Consider the following 21,449-nt stretch of genomic DNA (forward strand, 5'->3'; position numbering starts at 1 on the left):
CTCACGTCTAAGAGGCCTCATGGATGAGAGTTGAAACATCTTCACAAACTTAAAGAAGTCAAGTTAACTTTTCATTACATGAAAAATGCAACAAAGAAGACCCAGGACAGCTGAACATCTAGAATCCTTTATCAGACAAGAATCGCACGGCATTCGTCTCCCAAAAGTCCGGCAGCTGGTCTCCTCCCTTCACAGACATTTATAGACTGTTGTTAAAAGAGGGGATGCTGCACAGTGGTAAACATGAACCCTGTCTAAACCTCTTTGAGACATGTTGCTACCACCAAATCCAAAATGACCTCATTTTGTGTAAACACTTGATATGGTTTCTATGCTCCATTGCTAATAAAACAAAATAGGTTTATGAGATTTCCAAATCATTGCACTTACATTTTACAGAGCATCCCAACTTTTGTGGCATTGGGGTTGTAGATACAAAGTGTTTATCCATACAGCTATCACCAAATGTGATATATAACAGACGTGTGTGCTCTTCATCGTAAGGACCTGCTGATTTATTACAGGAAAATCCTGCTGCCATTCACTGGTAATGTGTGCAACAGTTTTAACAAATTACAAGCGCAAGTTAAGCGTCACTAAAAGATGTTTAAAAGTCATAAACTCGTCATATCGCCTTCTGATCACTGATGTGATCTAAAGCTGTAGTCGCTGCTGCCCAGCATGGCATGTCATTATAATAACACATCACATTACACAGCTGTTACGACCATATTTTAATGGAAACCAGCAATCTTTGCACAATGAAGGGTACAATATCCTGTCTTTCTCTCGTCGTTATGGATTAAACAAAGCCAAGTTGTCCCTTTGCTCTTGCCCAACTCATTGTCATGGTAGTTATTCTAAGAGAAGCCATCCCTTGTGTACCGAAGCTGTAAGATACACAGAGCAGATTACCTCTGCCGGACTTGTGCATAAACAGCAACCACATGCTGCGGCATATAATACAAAACATTCCAATGACCACAGGCCTGATGAGAATCGAGATTTGAATCAGTCCTATTGCTACACATCCATGCTGTCATTCCTCTCCCTGTTCAATTAGCCATCACACTTACCATTTCATTCACCCTGTCTTTATATGGCACTTTCCAAACAGATTAACATCTTGTAACAATAAATCCTGTTAAGTTTCAGACTTTAGAAGGAGACATGTCATCAACATTCCAGCTGAGTAGTCAAAGTAGTATTTTGAGACAGACAAATCATCTTTAACCCTCGACTATGACTTTATTTGCAGTAAGTCTTTAACTCTGAGGTTTACTAAGGACTGAGGCATGCTTGGAAGTGTTTTAATCATGCTGTCAAACAGTAAATGGTGCGCAGCCGCTCAGTTACTTATAAATCCCAAAGGATTTCAATCTCATACTGCTGTTCTTGGAACATTTAAGATAAACTGAGATATGTCCCAGGTCATTTTAAGCAAATCACTGTTCTGTCTTTTTTCACAGCATCAACAATCTACATTAAAAAGAGACAAATATTCCAGCTAAATGATGGCTGTCGGGGTTACAAATCCTCAGAATGAAACACAGAATAGACCAGCGAAAAAGTCTTGATAGCTTGATAGATGCATTCAAGACCTCGCAAAGTTCTTCTCTGTTCCCCTCTGTTTATTGCACATCGTGTTGTTTCCTGTTACTAATAGCCCAATCAATCCCATTTGTGGTAACCCAAAGGGACATGCCTCTTGCACAAAACCCTAAATTGAGGTGATGAGAGAAAAGACAGTGTGTGAGAAAACGCTGCTCCAAATATTTGATGACATTTTTCTTCATCACTGGGAGAAAGTCTCCCTAAACAAAACCTCCTTTTCAGTACGCAGAACCGCCAAAACCGCATCCTGGTGTTTCTCAGCAAAATGTTAACCTGGTGACAGCGCTCGCACATGTTTCATAACGCTATGCCGGCTGTGTCATTTATCAGTGAGCGCAGCATTTCAAAGTAGGAGGCGAGGTGAGGTGAGGTGAAAACAGAGAGGAGGAGGTGGTGGAAGAGGAGGAGGAGGAAAGAGCTGAACCTTGCTGTCGGGTAATATCGCTGCAGCACGGAGATGCTTTATGTAAGCTGCACGGTGAAATCTGGAAAAAAGCAAAGAAAAAGGAGGTCAGTGATGTATCTCCTTGCAAAAGAGGGACCGCGGGGCTCCTTGGAGGAGAACCAGGCTACACAAGGCAGTTGCAGGCACACAATTATGAAGCTCTAAAGGAAAAAAAAGTATATGGCCTCACAATGCAGTGATTCATCACAATTAAACAAATGTAAACCTACACCGTGCTCAAGCCTAGCACCCAGTCTGTCAGAGGTGCCTGTTGTCTGCAATCTCCCACAGTTTAAATCTCTCAGCTGAATAGTGGAATAATAACCCCAGCACACACCTACAGTAAATCGTGAAATGCATACACTGTCTGCTGTATAATTCATTCCTATTCAGTTCCCACTCAGTGATTTAGAGCGATCGCTTTAGCAGCGCAACCCTTTCAGGGCAAATTTCTCGCCCACGCCTATTCACAGCAAGTAAATCCATCAAACGCATTTATCATGTGAAGCTTGATATTGCGAGTGGGATGTCCGACACAACGGCCGGATTGGACGTATAAGACATGAAGCTTATTTATTTGAATTTAATTGATGTCTGTTTCTGTTTTCAATATCATGTGTTATAAACAGGCCGAAACTCAACTTGAGCACAGTTGTGTTTCTTGGTTGCGTGTATTTTTATGACTGTTGTGTAGAGAAAAGGAGCTTTGATGGAAGCGTTCCGGCAGCAGGCAGTCACACTTCAGCTGAGAGAGGCTAAGGCAGAGACCTCATCAAAAGATCACGCTGCTTCCCATGGACCCACCAGGGATGTGCTCCACTGTCACCACAGGGTCAGAGAGGAGTTGACCCTGGACTCTATTAACCAGCAGCAGATGAGCGAGTGCAGGAAGACGCTGCAGGAGCACAGGAAGTGTCTCAGTGCATAGGAACATGCTTGCAGAGAGAGGGTTCTTCTTGGCAAGAAGGGGGTCTCTGCTTTGTTTTTGGAGCCTCTGCAACAACTCTGCTGCCTTCCTGTTTTCTCTCCTGCAGCAGATCTCGTTGGTTTAATGGTGAAGATTAATCTTTTTGCACTTATCTCAGGTCAGGCTTTGGGGCAGCAGCCTAATCAGAGAAGCTCAGACCTCTCTCTTCCCAGCTACCTCCTCTGGCTTATCCAGGGGAACGCCGAGGTGTTGCCAGGCCAGGCTGAGCGATATAATCTGTTTAGAGTGGCCTTCTCCCGGTAGGACATCCCTGGAACACCTCACCCAGAAGACACCCAAGAGGGATCCCTGAGTCCCCTGAGCTGAACCACCTCAGCTGGTTTCTTTTTGATGTCTAGGAGTAGTGCAGATGATCCAAACTGAAGCTGACTTTACTGAATACAAAACAATTAACTTGTTAATGAAAAAAAAATGAAAATAAAACAAATAGGAAATGAATTTCACTGATCTCAGAAGCCAGTAGAGGTCAGCTCTTCTCAGCAGTCCCCACCACTCACAGATGCCAGTCTGAATCAAGCAGATGCATATTAAAGGCTCTGTATAATGTCAGAAGCCATTTAACACTGTCAATTCAGACTGCTAAAGACGTATTAAATTTAAGACAAATACACGACCCAATCTGAAAAACACATTTGATTTGATGGTAAACCACTTTGGTTCGATTTATGCCTTCAAAACTGATTGCACCACAGAACATTTCTGAATCTGGTTTGCCTGGATGCACGTCTGCCTACCATCACAATATTATTAAGCAGCGATCAGGCTTTAAATTACTGTTCCCACTGACCATGACATGCAAAGCCTAACCGAGAGTCCACCAGGCTTTTCTGGCATCCACAGGACATTACATTCATATTACTGATCTTATCGGAGTTCCCACCATTGTTGCTTTCCTTTGGTCTGTGCCTTTCATTTCCCTCCCAGTCACAAGACTGATCCAGAGTTATTATTACCGAACTCAAGAGGAAATTAATAAATCTCTGGGAAGGAGAGAATTCTAGACAGTGCAGGTTTAATATAATACATGCATTAAACAAATACATGCAAATACATAGAGCAGACTGTACGACAGCGACCACGAAAACTTTCTTTCCACTTGCAGTAAGTTGCCTGAAAATGAAAGAAAAATGTGTAGCACAATTGGTTGTGACTGAAATGTAATTTAATAAATGTGTAGCCTATAAAATAAATTCCCATCCAAAGAATGATGAGATTTTAAAGTGAACTTTTGCACTGGAAGAATAAAAAATGACTTAGTTAAATGAAACTATAAACTAACATTTCCTTCTCGTACATGCACATTGCCCAGCGTTTCTCATATCAACAAACCAGCGATCCCAGTTGAACAAGACCCTGTGCAGAGCGGGCTGTTGACAGATGCTGAGAGGGGAGCTGTGATTGGCTCGTCGCGGTGGGTGTTTCCGCATTCCGCTATGCGCAGTCAGCTGGAGCTCGAGTTGAAGAGGGCACCGTTTGTCTGTGAGGACACCTCTTTCAGTCACTCCTGGGGGAATACCGGAGCGAAGCCAGCGAGCGGGATGCCGTACATGTTCGTCAGCACACAGATTCGACTGGTGTGTATCTTGCATACGTAAACAACTCCCATCATGCTGTCGGGGGAGGCGCGTTTGAGTCGCAGATGTGTTTATTTGACTGCAAAACAGTGCGCACACTAGCCTACTGATCAGCCAAGGTTGGTTATGCAGTGGCCGGTAATATTCGGCACGCTGGGGGAAAAAAAGTTAAGGTTACAAAAGAAGCGAGAAGCGTGCGTGGGACCTTTTTGTATGTGTGTGTGCCACGTCAATTAAAAACACATGTTGCTCAGTTGTCGGCCTCTTGTTTGCGCATGTTCATTTTGTTGTCTCCACGACTCCAGCAGCCTAATTCCTCCAGTACCCTTTGAGTATATTGGATCATCTATTTTTAGCTTGTTCAGATATTGGAGATTATCATGTGCACCTGCCAGAGGGCTGCAGGTGCAATCAGTGAGAGCTGTACAGACCATTTGTTTTAGTGATGCTGTCTCCCCCCCAATAATTCTAGAGTAAATTCTAAGCTGTGTGGGTAATACACTTAATGCTGCCTTGCAGGAGAACGGTCCGACAAATGTGGGGGATGAATTTTCGGATCCAGTGGTCATGAATTACCTGGGAGCGAGGAAAACGACTATGCTGGGGAACAATTTGTGAGTACCGAAGTCATTTGACGAATATAGGTCAAATGTGGGAAGCCTGTTATGATGGCCCTGAGAGGTGAAATCTTTTGCAGCTAAAACACAACGGAAGCTGAATAAATCAGAACGGAAGTGTTTTTGGGGTGACGCCGGTAACACCATGGAATAGCAGGGGGAAGACGCAAGGCACTGTGTGATTTAATCACATGATTTATATAAACTATAGATGTTTGCTATTAGCCATTTACTGTAGCTGATCCTTCACCTTATTGTCTCCCAAAAAACATTTTAGTTGAGGGTCTTTGCAGCGTTTTTCTGTTTTCATTTTTCTTAAATTGCACTGTGTTTGACCTCTCAGAGCTACCATGTGAAACACCCAAGGATAAATGGTTAAGTTTTGTAAGCTTTTAAGCACCATGAGGCTGATGTCTCTTACAAAGATTGACAGGATTTTGCTCCTGATTCAATAGTTTTTGTGAAACTATTTTTATCAGTGATTGTAAATGGGTAAGATTTAACCATTGCCTCCATTCTGATCTTTTGCTGCACACAAACATGCAGACTTTATTTCCAAGTGTACTGTAAATTTGCTCACGGTGGGCAGCATCTCCATATTTAGGCACTTAAAACTGATGCTTTGTACATTTTGGCAGTTAACATGTACATGTTGATGGCAGAGCTGAAATCGGGTCATATAGAAGAAAAGGCTTCAGTGTGGTTGGGGAGGGGGGAGGAAAGCTGCTGCCTTGCAGATTTGAAGTAAACCGTTCAAGGTGATGGAATACAGATCAGGGAGGTGTTGACATTGGCAATCTGATTCAAATGAAACAAGGTGTGAAAGGAAGTGAACAAGCACTAGAACAATTAACAGCACTCTATTTTCCAAGAGAAGTTTACTGAGAGATGCAGAAATTCCCACATCTGTGGAAAGCAGAATTGCTTTGTTTATGCTTGTTTCAGTTCTGAGTATCACGTGGATGACCCGCCTCGCCTGGTGCTGGACAAGCTGGAGAAGATTGGCTTCCGTGTGGTGTCCATGACAGGTGTGGGACAGACACTGGTGTGGTGTCTTCACAAGGAGATGGAGTGATGGATCACAAAGATACCGTACTGGGAGGGCGGGTACTTATATAAGCCTTTAAAGGGGTAAATGAATTCTGCAGAATATCCCTGTTTTTACTTTATACATTCTACATTCAAGATATTGGCAGCTATAAAGTAACGCCATAGTCAAACAAAAGTAAAGTTGAGATTATCCCTTACATAAGGGCTCAGATTAGATGATAGGTCACCAGATTCAGGGGATTACTGAAACTACAGGGGTTTGCCTTTGTCAATACTGTTTAGCACTGGTGATACAGTGTAGTGACCAGAGTAGATTTATCCTGAACCAAGCCTCACTTTTTTTCTAATTAAAACACTAGAAACATTTCTACATGCATCGCTGTGTAAAGACAATTTTTTTTTTAAAACATGTGTTTCTAACTTAATGATGTCATTATGTGGATTGTGTACTTATTATTAAAAGTAATCAGTTTAAACAGAATTAAACATAATGTGTAATCGTCTGAAAATCTGTAAAACAGATGCATACAGGACATCAAAAATAAAACACGATAAACATTGTTACTTGTCGTGGGCTGTTACAGCTCTGTGGGGCATTACAGGGTCTCTACACGTTTGAAGATGAGACTCTAGTGTCGCAGGAACACTGAGAGCAGAAGTCTGGCTGCGAGAGCCAAAACACTCTGGGTGGTTTCATTATAGCCTCGGGTCTGCCAACAAATGTCTGGGGCCAGCCCGGATCGCTAGCCCGCAAACCAGAAACGTTGCCAACTAGCTCACAGCCAAACTCTTACCAGACCTGCTGCCTCACACATGACTTAGCATCTACCTCCCTGCTAAAGATCAAAAGGAGACGGTGCTTCCCAGTTCTGTTACCACAGACATTCCAGATACTGTTTGGGTACACCGCAGTGACTGCTTCGACACAGACAATGTGAGGAAAATGGGAAGCAATGAGATACCGTGAGGATTCCGTGCCGCTGCCATAATTGGTGATATGACAGAGCAACAGGCTCATCCATCCTGGTTTGCATGCAGCACAAGCCACTGTGGGCTTGGGGCAGAGTTGGTGGCGAATGCATTTCCTGTGACTGTATTTCCTTGTGTCATTTGGACAGAGTTTGTGTGTTCCCCTTGTTTTTTTTTTTTCTTTTGTTCACATTGCTGGGATATTGAAAGCAGCTATGCATAAACAAAACCATGTGATGAGGGGATTTTGCAGGAGGAGAGGCGCAGATGTCTCCCAACACACCACTGCTGTTCTCCACAGCTGGACATTGTGTAACAGCCACAGTGAGGCGGTGCAGGAGTGGTGTGGAGATGGATGGCTAGATTGGATGTTTCGAAGCTGCACTGTGGCTCCTAAATAACACAATGACAGGAGAAAGCACTGCCACACAGGCCTGCAAATGCAGACACGCGATTATGCAATAGTTTCCCCCCCAAAGGGAACAGGGAAAAAAACAGACTGTTCGAACCTTGTTACAAAACCCAGGGGTGACCACAGTAGTCTGGCACGGTAAGGCTTGCCTTTATGTGGGTCACGGAGAGGTAGCACGTCACTTCAGAGAACTTAAATGAGCAATACAGAATCTTCTGGATACGTATTACATAAGCCTATTGCGCAACAGTTTGCTTGTAGAACAACAAAATCAGAAGTGTGAGAATGTGTTTTTGAGGCCACTGTCAGAAAAAGAACACCAAATTTCTACTTTTAATTTACGCTGGTTAATGAGTTATGACGCGATCCATGAAAGCCAAGTGTTAGAGAGTTATCTCTGGGATGCTGGGATAATAGCTCCCTCAGGACTTAAACTCCGGTCAGAGAGTGGGGCACAGAGAGTGATGTCCGGATATACTTTAATGGAAGTCAATAGCAGCTCAACAGTACAGCAGTGGGCATACTTAACAAATGTGGGAGGGGTGGACAGACGTGTGGTTCTGAATAACAAGAAACAAGGAGAAACAATTTTCACATGTAAATATAACAATCGTCACTTCCCAACATCATGCCAATATAATGAACTGTAACACAAATAATCAGCTGAATGCTCTGACATAAGAAAGTCCCACAATCCCATTTGAACAGGCAGGAAACAAGAATATCTGCATATCTCAGACAACAGAAAAGACCTAATGCCCCCAAATTAGGAAAGGTCAGCAATTACATGGTCTTCAGTGCCCTCTAGTGGCTAAATAACACGACTGCGGTACACAGATCCAACCCGCAACAAATGCTACGGTGGTAAGTCACATGCCTCTACCAATCTCGATAAATCTCCTAGCATAAACCCCCTGTAATTAACGTCAAAGTACAACCCGTGCTATAAGTGGAAATAGACTCGTAGAACTGGAGGGATTTTGACTCACATTTGCACAGGAACGCACACGGCTGGAGATCGCTATTCCCCCACACTCATGAAGAAAAACATGCCTAGTGCTCCTCCGACTCGTGATACGGCAGGACCGTCGTAAAAGCATGTGACGTCATCACCACAGCAAACAGTAAGAACAAAGTGGAACTTATCGGCAGAAATTAACGTTCCACTTATAGCGATGCGATTGAAATATAAGGAGACTTTCGGACACAGCCGCCCCCAAATTTAAGTAGTAAATTTGCTCTTCAACCAAAAGTCTAAGCATCATTGGGTTTACAGTCCTCATCGTCCTCCCAGGCCGAGAGTCTGACTAATCTGGCAACTGGTCGAAGATATGTCTGTCCCTTGATTGTCACCTCAGCAGTTCTCACCCGACCGTCTGGTCCTGGACAGGCCTTGACCACCTTTCCGATAGGCCACTCCGCTCGCGGTAGTTGTGAGTCAACCACCATAACCACTTGTCCTGTGGTTAAGTTGTCAGTTTCCCCCTGCCATCTTTGTCTCCTCTGAAGATCCGGCAGATGGTGACGCAGGAAGTTGGACCAAATATGGTACGCCAGAATCTGACTATGGCGCCATCGCCGTCTTCCCAGCATCTCACTCGAAGCATAAATCACCTGGGGGAGTGATGCATCTCGTCGCCCCATTAGCAATAAGTTGGGTGTGATTGGATCCGGATCCGCTACATCCGAAGAGACATACCCGAGAGGCTTTGCATTAATGATCCCTTCCACCTCGATCAGCACAGTTTGCAAAACTGCCTCTGTGACCGTATTGCCTCCCAACACCACTTGAAGAGCTGTCTTCACAGATCTTATCTCCCGTTCCCAAGTACCTCCAAAATGGGGAGAAACTGGTGGATTAAACCGGAACTCAATCCTCTGCTCCACCAGCTGCTCTTTAATGGGGGCTTCAAGAGCTGAGAAACTAGACCGCAGTTCGGTCTCTCCTCCCCTGAAGTTGGTACCACAGTCAGATAGGATCTCATATGGCTTGCCCCGGCGTGCAATAAACCGACGCAGAGCCATGAGAAAGGCATCGGTATCTATGCTGTCCAACAGATCAAGATGCACACAGCTCGTAGTCATGCATTTGAATATGATACCCCAGCGCTTTTCGGTGCGCCGTCCCACTTTGATGTTGTAAGGGCCGAAGCAGTCGACTCCAGTGGACCAAAAGGGTGGTTTGTATAGGCGTAGCCTCGCGGGGGGTAGATCTGCCATCCGAGGAATATCAGGACTGGCTCGCCACCTTCGACACTCACCACAGCTGTGCTGGTGCTGCTTGATTGCCTCCCTTCCTCGGAGAATCCAATATTTTCTCCTCATCTCCCCGAACACTCGTTCTGGCCCAGGGTGCAACAGCTGCTCATCATATTGTCTGATCAGTAGTTTAGTCACCGGATGCTGCGGGTCAAGGACTATGGGGTGCATGGCATCCAAGTCCAGACCTTCTGCTCTTCTGAGTCTTCCCCCAACTCTTATCAGTCCAATAGTCGGGTCATACTCTGGAGCAAGTGTTAGCAGGCGACTCTGCTTATGAATTGCCTTACCAGCAGCCAGGGCCTGTAATTCCTCGGGGAAGCTATCATTTTGAGCTTGTTTCAGGAGATGCAGCTCAGCAGCTGATGCATCTGTAGCAGTCATGACATGGTTTTCGTGATCAGCAGCCGCCCCATGAAGGATCCGATGGGTAGCCTTAACCACTTCACTCCATTTGCCAAAATTGGAAATTGGCACCGTTTGCTGTGGACTGCATGTGGTAGTTGGTTCCACAGAATGCTGTTCCTCTCAGCTCCCCATCGTCTTCTTGACCTTCACCTTCATGGAGAGTTGGCCAGGTATCAGGGTTCGTTAAAAGGAAAGGTGGGCCCTGAGTCCAACGGTTTGGTTGACTCAGCTCGAGAAGGGTTTTCCCTCGCGTGAGGTCATCAGCCGGATTGTCCTTGGTGTTGACATATCTCCAACTTGACACCTCAGTAAGATCTTGTATTTCGGCAATCCTGGTACCAACAAAGACCTTATAGCGGCATGAATCAGATTGGATCCAGGTCAAAACTGTTGTTGAGTCGCTCCATAGAGTGATGTCACTGGGTTGAAATGCCAGCTTGGTCTCCAGTACTCTAGCCAGTTGGGCTCCGGCAAGAGCGGCACATAACTCCAAACGTGGCATAGAAATCTGTTTCCGGGGGCTTACTCTTGACCTCGCCATCATGAATGCCACGTGGGCGTCGCCTTGGGAGTCCTGTGTTCGCAGATAGGCTACTGCTCCATAGGCTCTTTTGGAGGAATCACAAAATATGTGAGCCCCTCTATCTGGTCTCCCGACGTCTGCTCTTGGTGGGACATAGCATCTTGGTAGTTCCACCTGTGGCAAGTTCACTAGTTCCTTCTCCCACTGTGTCCATCTGTCTAGTAGGGCCGTAGGATGGATTTGTTCATCCCATCCAACTCCTGCCTTCCAAAGATCCTGAATTAGAACCTTTGCTCGAGTTGAGAAGGGTATGAGGAAGCCCAGAGGATCATATTGTGATGCCATCACCCGGTAAACATTTCTCAGTGTGGGCAGAGAGTACTCCACAAGTCGATGCCTGTATCCAAGGCGGTCAGTGAGACAGTTCCAACGAAGGCCCAGAGCTGGTTCTTCTGGGTCTTGGTTGTGCTGGGAGAGCCAAAGCTCTGTGCTGGCTGCTTTGGCTTCCACTGGCAGGTGCTCCACCACCGATGGAACGTTACTGGCCCATTGCCTAATCTCGAATCCCCCTTTGGCGAGTAACTCCCGCATCCGATCTATGAGTGTCTTAGCCTCCTCTGCAGATTGGAGACTATGCAAACAGTTATCGACGTAGAAGGCCCTCTCCACCGTGTCCAAGATATCTTCATTACCCTGGCTGTTGTCCCTGACATGTCTTTGGAGGGCACAGGTGGCACAACAAGGACTGCACGTTGTACCAAAAGGCAGAACCTGCCACTCGTACACGCTTGGCTCCTCATCCTTCCTCATAGACCTCCATAGGAAGCGGAGCAGAGGTTTGTCCTCGGGCAGCAACCGAATTTGGTGGAACATTGCCTTGATGTCACCACTTATGGCCACAGTATGCTCCCTGAAGCGGAGGAGGACCCCAAGCAGTGAAGGTCCCAGAATTGGACCTGGAAGCAACTGGCTGTTGAGGCTTAGCCCGTTGTATTGGTATGAGCAGTTGAATACAAGTCTAGCCTTGTTGTTGTGGTGAACTACATGGTGGGGTAGATACCATGACTCGCCCGAACAATCCACCTTCTCAGGTGATAGTTTCTCAACATAGCCTACCACCTCCAGTTTATGCACTTCCTGACAATAGGTTTCAGCCTGCCCTGGGTCTCTCGCTATCCGACGTTCAGTACTCCGTTGCTGTGGTAGCAAGGCCAGCCTGGGTGCCCAGAGGCGAGGACTGTCTTTGCGACGGAGGAGGGGTGTTGCATATCTCGTCGCTCCCTCCACCTGCACCCTGGTTGTGCGCAGCTCAAGAGCTTCAAGTGCTTTCTGATCTTCCTTAGAACGTGTCGCGGTCTTCATATTTGTGTATGGGAGTACATCCACCTTCCACAATCGCTCTACATGTTGAAGGAGATCATTGCTTGTGGTCCCAGTAAAGAGACACTGTTGCTCTTCCACAGCGAACTGGGCTAAGTTAGCTGGACCCTGCAGAGCCCATCCAAGGCGGGTACAGACTGCCAATGGACCCCCAGGAGGGCCAGACTGTACAGGCTTCGTTGGGACAAGCAGATGAGGGAAGTCTGAGCCAATAAGGACTAAAGGCTGCACCCTGTCGACAGGGGAAAGTGGGAGTCCCTGCAGGTGTGCATATTTTTGCATGAGTGCCTTAACCGGATAACTGTGTTCGGAGAGGCCCAGTTTGTCAGCAGTGAAGGCATGATGGATGTGGTATCTCACCTTAGGATCATGGGCAGGGGAAATCTCAAAGGAGACCGAGGCCCCTTGCAGGTGAATCACATCCTGACGAACAGTTCTTAATGGAAGTGTCTCGGCTTCCTTCCCTAGATTGAGGTGCTGCACGGCTGGTGGTAGGATGATGGATCGTTCAGAACCATCATCTAGTACAGCAAAGGTCTCTAATGAATACTCAGCATTGTACAGATACACCTTCACAACCTTTAGCAGGACCTTATGAGGACGGTTTGGGTGATCAATGTAGATGGTGGACGTATCTGGGGCAGTGCCAACCATCAGGACTTTCCTGGGCTCCTGTTGGCAAACCTCATGCAGCACTGTAAGATGTTGCTGTTTGCACACTTTACAGGGTGCCTTCAGGGTGCACACATCAGGTGCGTGATTCCGTCCACAACGCCAACAACCTTTATCTTTGATCCACTCTGCAATTTGGGTGGTGGACAGTGTCTTAAATTTGGGGCAAAGATTAAGGTAGTGCTCACGGTTGTCACAGTATGGACAGTAAGGTTTTGGCTTAATCTTCCCTTTAATGGGAGGTGTCTGATGACCTGGTTCCAGCTGAGCTCCATCCCCCTTCCTGTTGTCTGTGTTGTAATACACAGTGAAAGGATATCTTTGGCTTTTCCTGCCTTTCTGACCTTGTTTGGTCTGATCCTGAAACATGTCAGCTGCCCTACTGGATATGCGCTTGGCCTGCGACTTCACTTGGAGCCAGGCCGAAAAATCTGGCAGGGTATATGTCTTGTCAGTTCCAGTTCTCAGTATCCCACGACTGAGGCTGTACTCAACAAACCCATCTCTGTAGCTTGCTGGGAGCTTACTCAGTAACTTATCGACATGAGAGCCACATCGCAGTTCGTAGCCGTTTTCACCTTCCAGTGATCGAAGCATACCTACTAAAGCCTGCACATCCAGAGCAAAATTGTTGAAGGCTTCTGGGTCCCCCACCCGGATTTGGGGAGAGTTCAGGATAGATCCAAGTTCACTCTGTACAAGCTGACGAGGTTGACCATATTTGTCTTGGAGAGCCTGGAGTGCTGTAGTATATGGCAGGGGATCATGCATATATGCTTGTGCTAGTTTGTAAGCACTTGGTAGTTTTAACTGCTCCAGAAGGATTTGATATTTGAACTGCTCTGTGAGATGAGTATGGCTGCCAAGCAGACTGTCCAGAGCCATCTTAAGAAGTGCAAAATCACTTTCCTTACCACTGGCGAAAGAAGGTAGTGCTGGCTTGGGGATCCCATACGAGCTGGCAATTAGCAGTTCCATCAAGTTGTTACCATTGCTGTCAGTAGGTGGCAACAGTATCTCTGACTGTAAAGACGGCGCCGTGGGCCCACAGCCAGCTGGTCCGACTTTATCCCGCAGGCGGGACTGTAAATCAGGAAGCGGTAGAAACTGATTAGGTGTTGAGTATGGCACTGGAGGAAGCCATCCCTGATGTTTCACCTTTCCAGGAGGCTGTGATTGTCGGTTAGGGATATTAGAGCTGTCCTCTGCTGCAGGTCAGAGAGTCTGAGTCGAGTAGGTAATGGGGGGTGATTTCCACCTAGCTGCTGACCATACTGATGACCAGCTGAGGGAGTATCCATAGTGGGACTGGTATGTTGCGTTGGACACCCATGGAGAGGTTCAGATACTGGCTCCAGGTCAGCCGAGGAGCTGGTGGGATGTAAGGGCTGCGTATCTGGTACTGATGCATCCACTGGCAAGATCGAAGGTGGGAAAGCATTCGCATAGCTGGTCATATTACGTCGCTGTCCGTTATGTGCTGGCTGCTCTGACAGATTCACTTGGGAGTTTACACCACTGCTGTAAGCCTGAAGCCCCGAGTCATACTCACAGTTATTTAAAGGTCTAGGTGGTGGCAGCCCATCTTCCTGATCACGAAGAAAAGCAGCAATGAGGGAAGCTTTCTTTAGCTCCATCTCCTTCTCTTTGAGTCGACGCTGCATTGATAGACGTCTGGTAATAGATTCTCTGGTGTTGTGAGCAGTACGTGCCTCTTCGTCTAATTGACGTCTTTGCCTTTCTTGCTGCATGTATAGTTCTTCCTTCTTACTGAGGGCTTCCCGGGCCTGAGCATCCAAGATTAAACACTGTTCCTCAGCTAGGCTCTCTTCCATCATCTGCCGCTGCAATTCTGCTAGCTCCATGCCCTTCATCTTCTCTTCCAACATCGCTGTCTGCAAATCAGTTAGCCCTGCGATGATAGAGCCTCCCGAAGGTGAGTGACCACTAGCCTGGGATCTAGGTTTGCTGCATTGAAAACCTGAGGCATGTGATCGTGAAGAGGTCGAGCGCTGCTTGGCAGAGCGCTGATCTATAGCCATCCCTGCCTGTGCACCTGCTGTTGGTTTATCAGTGGATGTACCTGATTTGGGTTGGTATTCAACTTCATAATCATCAAAGTAAGCCGGGTGATGTCTCTCTCGCTGAGTTTTCCGTCGCACGGATATGTCAGGGATATCCTGGTGCTTAAACTCCATGTCGTCCTCAGTGTAGCTATCATCCGGCTCGAAGGACCACTTGTTAGAGAGTTATCTCTGGGATGCTGGGATGATAGCTCCCTCAGGACTTAAACTCCGGTCAGAGAGTGGGGCACAGAGAGTGATGTCCGGATATACTTTAATGGAAGTCAACAGCAGCTCAACAGTACAGCAGTGGGCATACTTAACAAATGTGGGAGGGGTGGACAGACGTGTGGTTCTGAATAACAAGAAACAAGGAGAAACAATTTTCACATGTAAATATAACAATCGTCACTTCCCAACATCATGCCAATATAATGAACTGTAACACAAATAATCAGCTGAATACTCTGACATAAGAAAGTCCCACAATCCCATTTGAACAGGCAGGAAACAAGAATATCTGCATATCTCAGACAACAGAAAAGACCTAATGCCCCCAAATTAGGAAAGGTCAGCAATTACATGGTCTTCAGTGCCCTCTAGTGGCTAAATAACACGACTGCGGTACACAGATCCAACCCGCAACAAATGCTACGGTGGTAAGTCACATGCCTCTACCAATCTCGATAAATCTCCTAGCATAAACCCCCTGTAATTAACGTCAAAGTACAACCCGTGCTATAAGTGGAAATAGACTCGTAGAACTGGAGGGATTTTGACTCACATTTGCACAGGAACGCACACGGCTGGAGATCGCTATTCCCCCACACTCATGAAGAAAAACATGCCTAGTGCTCCTCCGACTCGTGATACGGCAGGACCGTCGTAAAAGCATGTGACGTCATCACCGCAGCAAACAGTAAGAACAAAGTGGAACTTATCGGCAGAAATTAACGTTCCACTTATAGCGATGCGATTGAAATATAAGGAGACTTTCGGACACCAAGGGTGGAGTGGGGCGAGTGAAATAGAAATGCTGAGTTTGGTTGCACTGAAACAAGCTCAGCTCTTCATCAAGAGGGTGGGCTTTAAATTAATGATTAAAACAATGGTGCACTGGTTTTGAAAAGGAAAAAAAAAACTTCATCAACAGTTGGATGATAGGAAGACTGATAAATCTTGTGTCTGTGGGTTCAGGCCTAAGCCAGAGCCAAATTGGGGGGGTTATGCGCCAGACTGTTTCTTGGCTCAGACCAGTAACTTCCCAGAGTCTCCACTGGTTACCTCACAATGACGGCATGACCCCAGAAAGTCATCTGCCAAGAAATAGTTCAGCACCTAACAGCCTGTCAGAGTGTTGCTTTTATTTTTTTCACAATTAGACTTACCCACAATAAAAATGTGTTAATTAGTGGGCTTTAAAGCAGCTAGGAATGTAAGAAGGTGTTAAAGTGGGATTTGGCAGGTGGGGGAACCCTAAGACTGGGTGTAGCCGTGTAACGTGGTGAAAAGAACTACTTAGAAATAAGTCACATAAGTTGTTTTGTGGCCTCCAGTGATATTTTTTGTGTACATACTGTGATGATCCGACATTTTGCTGCTACTAGGATATTCACTGCTCTTTGTGGATTTAGCCAAATGAATTCATGAAAATACACTCAGATGTTTCATGATCTATATGGCTGATTTCCAACCCATAGACACAATAAAGCTAGTATGAAAGATAGACTTCAGAAAGTAAATATAAATTCATCGATCAAAATAAATTGATGTCTGCAATCGCTGATGCAACCAAGTAACAGTAACCGAGATGTAACCAGTACAACTTCGTGCATCACTGCAAACTAACAGTTCAGCTTGCACTAAACTGCCCGGTGTTTTCATGCAGCCTTTGAATAACACAAAATTTAGTGCGCTATACTTAGTTTTGCAAGATGTTTCATGAAAACATAATTTAGCGAAAAACGTGATGTAGAAAGCCGATAAATGATTTTAATAACTGTAAAGCGTATCAGGACATCACATGTAAACTTTAAATTTCAAGTTTATCAAATGTCACTTGCTGAGCAGTGCTCACCTTTGGGAAAAAAAAGTTTAAAAAAAATTAACTTATTCAACAATAACAGCCATTAACTTGCCAATCAGATTTAATTAATTACGTTAAAGCCTGAGTATTGTTATATAAATAGTAATAAAATGTTATCTGCTGTGCCAACATGTTGCTATGTAGCTATGACTAATTTGAAGGGCTTTTGGACTTATTCAGTGTTTTGTAACAAAAAGGTTACAGTAGACAAAAAATATAATTTTGTGTTATTATACATTTAGTAACCTCCTCACTGCTCAGATTTGTCTTTATCTGAGGGTCTTCTCGACAGTGACAGTGAAAGTACTTCACGCAATTCACCTCAGCCAAAGTCACTAATATATTAAGGCATTTTCTTTTATGTTGTATATGTACTGCGGAGCAGAGCTGTCAAACTCATTTTACATTGTGGACCACACACAACCCACTTTGATATGAAGGGCCAGACCAGTTCAGTTTTATTTATATAGCACTGTGATGGCAAGCCACACAGGGTAAGCTCCACACCTCAACACTAGTTGCTTCACTTTAGTTAACTTTGCAGTCGCTACTTTAAATATATTCTACTTATTGTCCAATATATTGTTTCTTCTCTTTTCCGTCACACCTTCCAATGTTTATATGGCGTGCACACATATTAACACTGCAATGTCAAAGTTCTGTTTTATGTTATATTAATATATCTTTCTTTCTTTGAGTTACCTGGGGTTTGGTTTCTCCTTCCTGGTTGGCAAAAGGTGTGGCAAAGGGCTGGAAGAGCTGAAGTACTGCTGACAGCCTAATTGGACAAAACCACATGCTTCATTGCCTGGGGGTTGTTTCAAGTTTGTTTAATTGTTTTGTATTAGTTGGTTATACTCGCCCTATGACCGCTGGGATAGGCTCCAGCGCCCCCCGCGACCCTGAAAAGGATAAGCGGAAGCGAATAGATGGATGGATGGATAGTTGGTTATATGGCAGCCATTTTTTCCCCCTTGTGTGTCATTTGGTTTAGCCAAGCCAGTATTTAAGTTACCCGTGTGTCATTTCAGGTCAGCTTGTCTTATGTTTGTTTGCGGTTTCGTTAGTTGTTATTTTGAGTTTAGCTTATTGAGTTGACCTCTTTTATTGGTCTGCCTGTTTAAGCTTTTTGGCTTTGTTGATTATCTTTCATATTTTTGGGTCAATAAAACCCCCTTCTTTTTAAATTAAACACCTGTGTCCTTTATGCCTTACTGCTTGGTCCCTGACAAGAACCAAATCACAACTGAGATATTTGAATGTATTAAAAAAGATGTTTATTTTAAACTGTAAGTTTCGGTTTTTCTGCATGATAAATAAATGCTGCTGTAATGAAAGAAATCTGTTTTCTTACTTAAGAAAAAGAAACTATGGTAGAAACTGAAAAAAGTACTTTCCTGTCACTTAATTGTTTATTACATAGTTACTTTGTTTTGGTATGAATATAGTAAAAGCTGTAAAAACTAAGGAAATACAGTTAAAAGTCCAACATTTATGCCCTCCTTTACATTTTCAAAGGCCATGCAAATATAAATGGACCAGATTTGAGTCGTTGTCGATCAGATTCTAGCCCCCAGCCCATATGTTTGACACCCCTGCTGTACAGTGTACTGTATATACATTTTGTGGTGAATGTTCATGTCTAAAATAAGAAGGTCAGTTGATGTACACACCGTCTCTATAACCCAAAAGCTCAAGCTTCAGACTGCTCTGAACACTGGTTCTCTTACTCTTGGGTTTGCATGATGATAAAGGGAGAGGACATCCCCAACATGGTCATCGGAGGGCCACAACCACCTTCTGTTCAAAGCAAGTGTTTGCAAGGAACTGCTATGGCGTGTAAATTACACAAAGCTACTCACTCTCATCAGTCGCAAAATAAAAACTGGATTTGAAGATCCATGAAGAAGTAATTTTTTTTTTTTACCATTTGTTTGAGTTTTATAAAATAAAGGATTTGCATAGAAAATGCATATGTTCAATGTCCCATCTACCACCAAAGATCAGACCCAGGAGTAGACAATTTCTCTAGTGAATACAAAGAAATGGGAAAAATCATCTAAACCACCAACTCTATAATGGAGGGCCTCTAGTATGTTCACTTTTCATCACACAAGCCCACAAAAATTCCATAAAAGCCTACCTTGTGTTCCAATCGCAGCCTGATTACTGGTTTAGCATGGACAAAAAAATGATTTCCACGTAGTTACACCAGAGAGTCTGTGGTTTGGATCAGGGCTTCTGAATGAGAGTGCAGACAAGAATGATTTTTTTTTTTTACATCACACTTGTTTGGCTTGAATAATGAGGCAGTGAGTAGTCACACTGAACCAGACAATGGTTGACAGATGCAAATTACATCATTATGCAACTTTGATTATGTGTGGTGTAGCAAGGCCAATCTCTTTGGGCTCTCTGTCCACGTGAGGCACAACAACAGTCTGGAGAGCAAGATAAACCTAATTTTCTAGTCCTCTCATAGGGAACATCAGTGCAGATCTCAGTTCGTCTGATTTAATTCATTTATTTATTCCATAAGACTGGTTTATTTCCCTGTGCTCTCACCTCCCAAAGAGACTGAGCACTAAGAGAAATCAGTCTGTAATACTACTACTAAAAAAAGGCTTTGTTGTTCTTTTGCTGCTTTTATCTGGAAATATATACGGCCTAATCCTGGTCCAGATTACAAATGTTTAAATATTCCTTGTGATTTAAAGCTAGATTGGGACTTGTTATTATTCACTTAAATGTCACTAATCTTCTTCCTAAACTGGACTTTGGGTGATTTGTTGTTGAAATTTGGGTGAACGCATTGGATACTGATATTCTTACATTATCTGAAACTTGGCTTACAATAGCAATTACTGACAAAGACGTTGCAATAACGAGCTACAATTGTTTTTTCATTGTGTTAGTGTTGCAATTTATGTAAAAAACTAATTCCATGTTATTGTCCAATCATCAGTATCTTTTAATCTTTTACTAAACAGTTTCTTTCTTTCTTTCCTGCATTTAAGCTCCAATTTTTTAAGGACCATTTTATTCCTATTGTAGGTTGTTAGAGACCCCCCTCAGCTATTATTGAGGCTTTAAATTCACTTAGTGACAAACTGTCCACTTTAGATTTTAATGAAATGGGCCCTAAATGAATGCCGGAGATTTTAAATCTGAGGCAGATTGGCTGATTTTTAGACAGCTAAGAAATCGTTCAGCCTTCTTCATTAAAAGCCAAATCAGAATTTTATCTTTCAAAAACTACTAAACATCTTAATGATCCTAAAAAAATTATAACATGTTCTTATAGGGACAAAACTACCAATGAGATGCCAGCTTTTTTTTTGTAAAAGACGGAAAAATGTGAAATTCTAAACTGCTTTAATGAGTCTTTTGTTTCTTCCAGGTCTTTGAATCTTTACATCCATATTTAAAACTGCCTAATAAACAGGAGGCTCTCTCTTTTACCACTCAAACTGAATCTTTGGACCAATCCTTCAGCTTTTCTCTTCTAAATTTCTTTGAAGACCACAGGACCTTAAATCTGTTGAATCCAAACAAATCTGCAGGGCCAGATCAGCTTGATCCTTATTTTCTTAAGTTGGTTGCAAATTTTATAGCAGAACCACTAACTTATATTTTTATTCTTAGCCTTTTGAACAATGAGATCCCTGCAATATGGAAATCTGCCTATGGTTTCCCATTGTTAAAAGGTGATCCTTCAGATGTTAATAACTACAGGTCCATATCTAAATTGTGTGTTCTAGCAAAAGTTCTAGAAAACTTTATTAGTGAACAACTAAAAGAATTTTTGGACAAAATTCGGTTCTTTACCAACATCAGTCAGGATTCAGAAAACAACACAGCACTATTACCGCTGCTATTAAACTGTTGAACGACATTAATGATGCAATGGACTGCAAAGAATACTGCGCTGCTCTTTTTCTTGACTTGTCGAAGGCCTTCGACACAGTTGACCGAGTCATTTTAGTAAACAGACTAAAAATTTTTGGTCTGTCTGTAAATGCTGTAAGTTGGTCTTCAAATTACTTGTCAGCTAGAACACAATGTGTCCACGTTGCTGGGTGTTCTTCCTCTTATTGCCCAGTATCCAAAGGAGTTCCTCAGGGCTCCATATTAGGGCCATTACTCTTTTCTCTTTATATAAATAACCTTTCTGAAAATTTATCAAACATTCCATTTCATCTTTTTGCAGATGATAGTTATCTATTCTTCATCTCCATCAGCAGCACAACTCCTTAAATTTCTGCAGTTTGGCTTTGATTTTGTTAAGTTCCCTTTAACTCAACCTAAGTAAATTTTAAATGCAGAGAAATCCAACTTCATGTTAGTTATTAACGTTTCCTGAGATTAAAACCATTTAATGGACCTAAA

At 43.9% G+C, this 21,449-nt stretch overlaps 1 protein-coding gene and 1 long non-coding RNA gene across 2 annotated transcripts; one reads left to right on the forward strand and one right to left on the reverse strand.

The window, feature by feature from the left end:
- Window positions 1-721: 721 nt before the first annotated feature.
- On the reverse strand, window positions 722-4,458 carry LOC146366249 (uncharacterized). The gene is made up of 2 exons (XR_014798715.1): window positions 4,377-4,458; window positions 722-2,099 (listed from the first exon to the last, which is right to left on the reverse strand). It is a non-coding gene; the product is annotated as an uncharacterized LOC146366249 (long non-coding RNA).
- Window positions 4,428-6,852, forward strand: gchfr (GTP cyclohydrolase I feedback regulator). The gene is made up of 3 exons (XM_084915750.1): window positions 4,428-4,621; window positions 5,141-5,235; window positions 6,184-6,852. Exons 1-3 carry the CDS (start codon window positions 4,481-4,483, stop codon window positions 6,311-6,313), a joined length of 366 nt encoding a protein of 121 aa, XP_084771876.1. The 5' UTR covers window positions 4,428-4,480; the 3' UTR covers window positions 6,314-6,852.
- The last annotated feature ends 14,597 nt before the right edge of the window (window positions 6,853-21,449 follow it).

The sequence above is a fragment of the Perissodus microlepis genome, chromosome 19, assembly GCF_051167445.1.
Source record: "Perissodus microlepis isolate ML-2025 ecotype Zambia chromosome 19, ASM5116744v1, whole genome shotgun sequence".
In the NCBI taxonomy this organism is placed as follows: Eukaryota; Metazoa; Chordata; class Actinopteri; order Cichliformes; family Cichlidae; genus Perissodus; species Perissodus microlepis.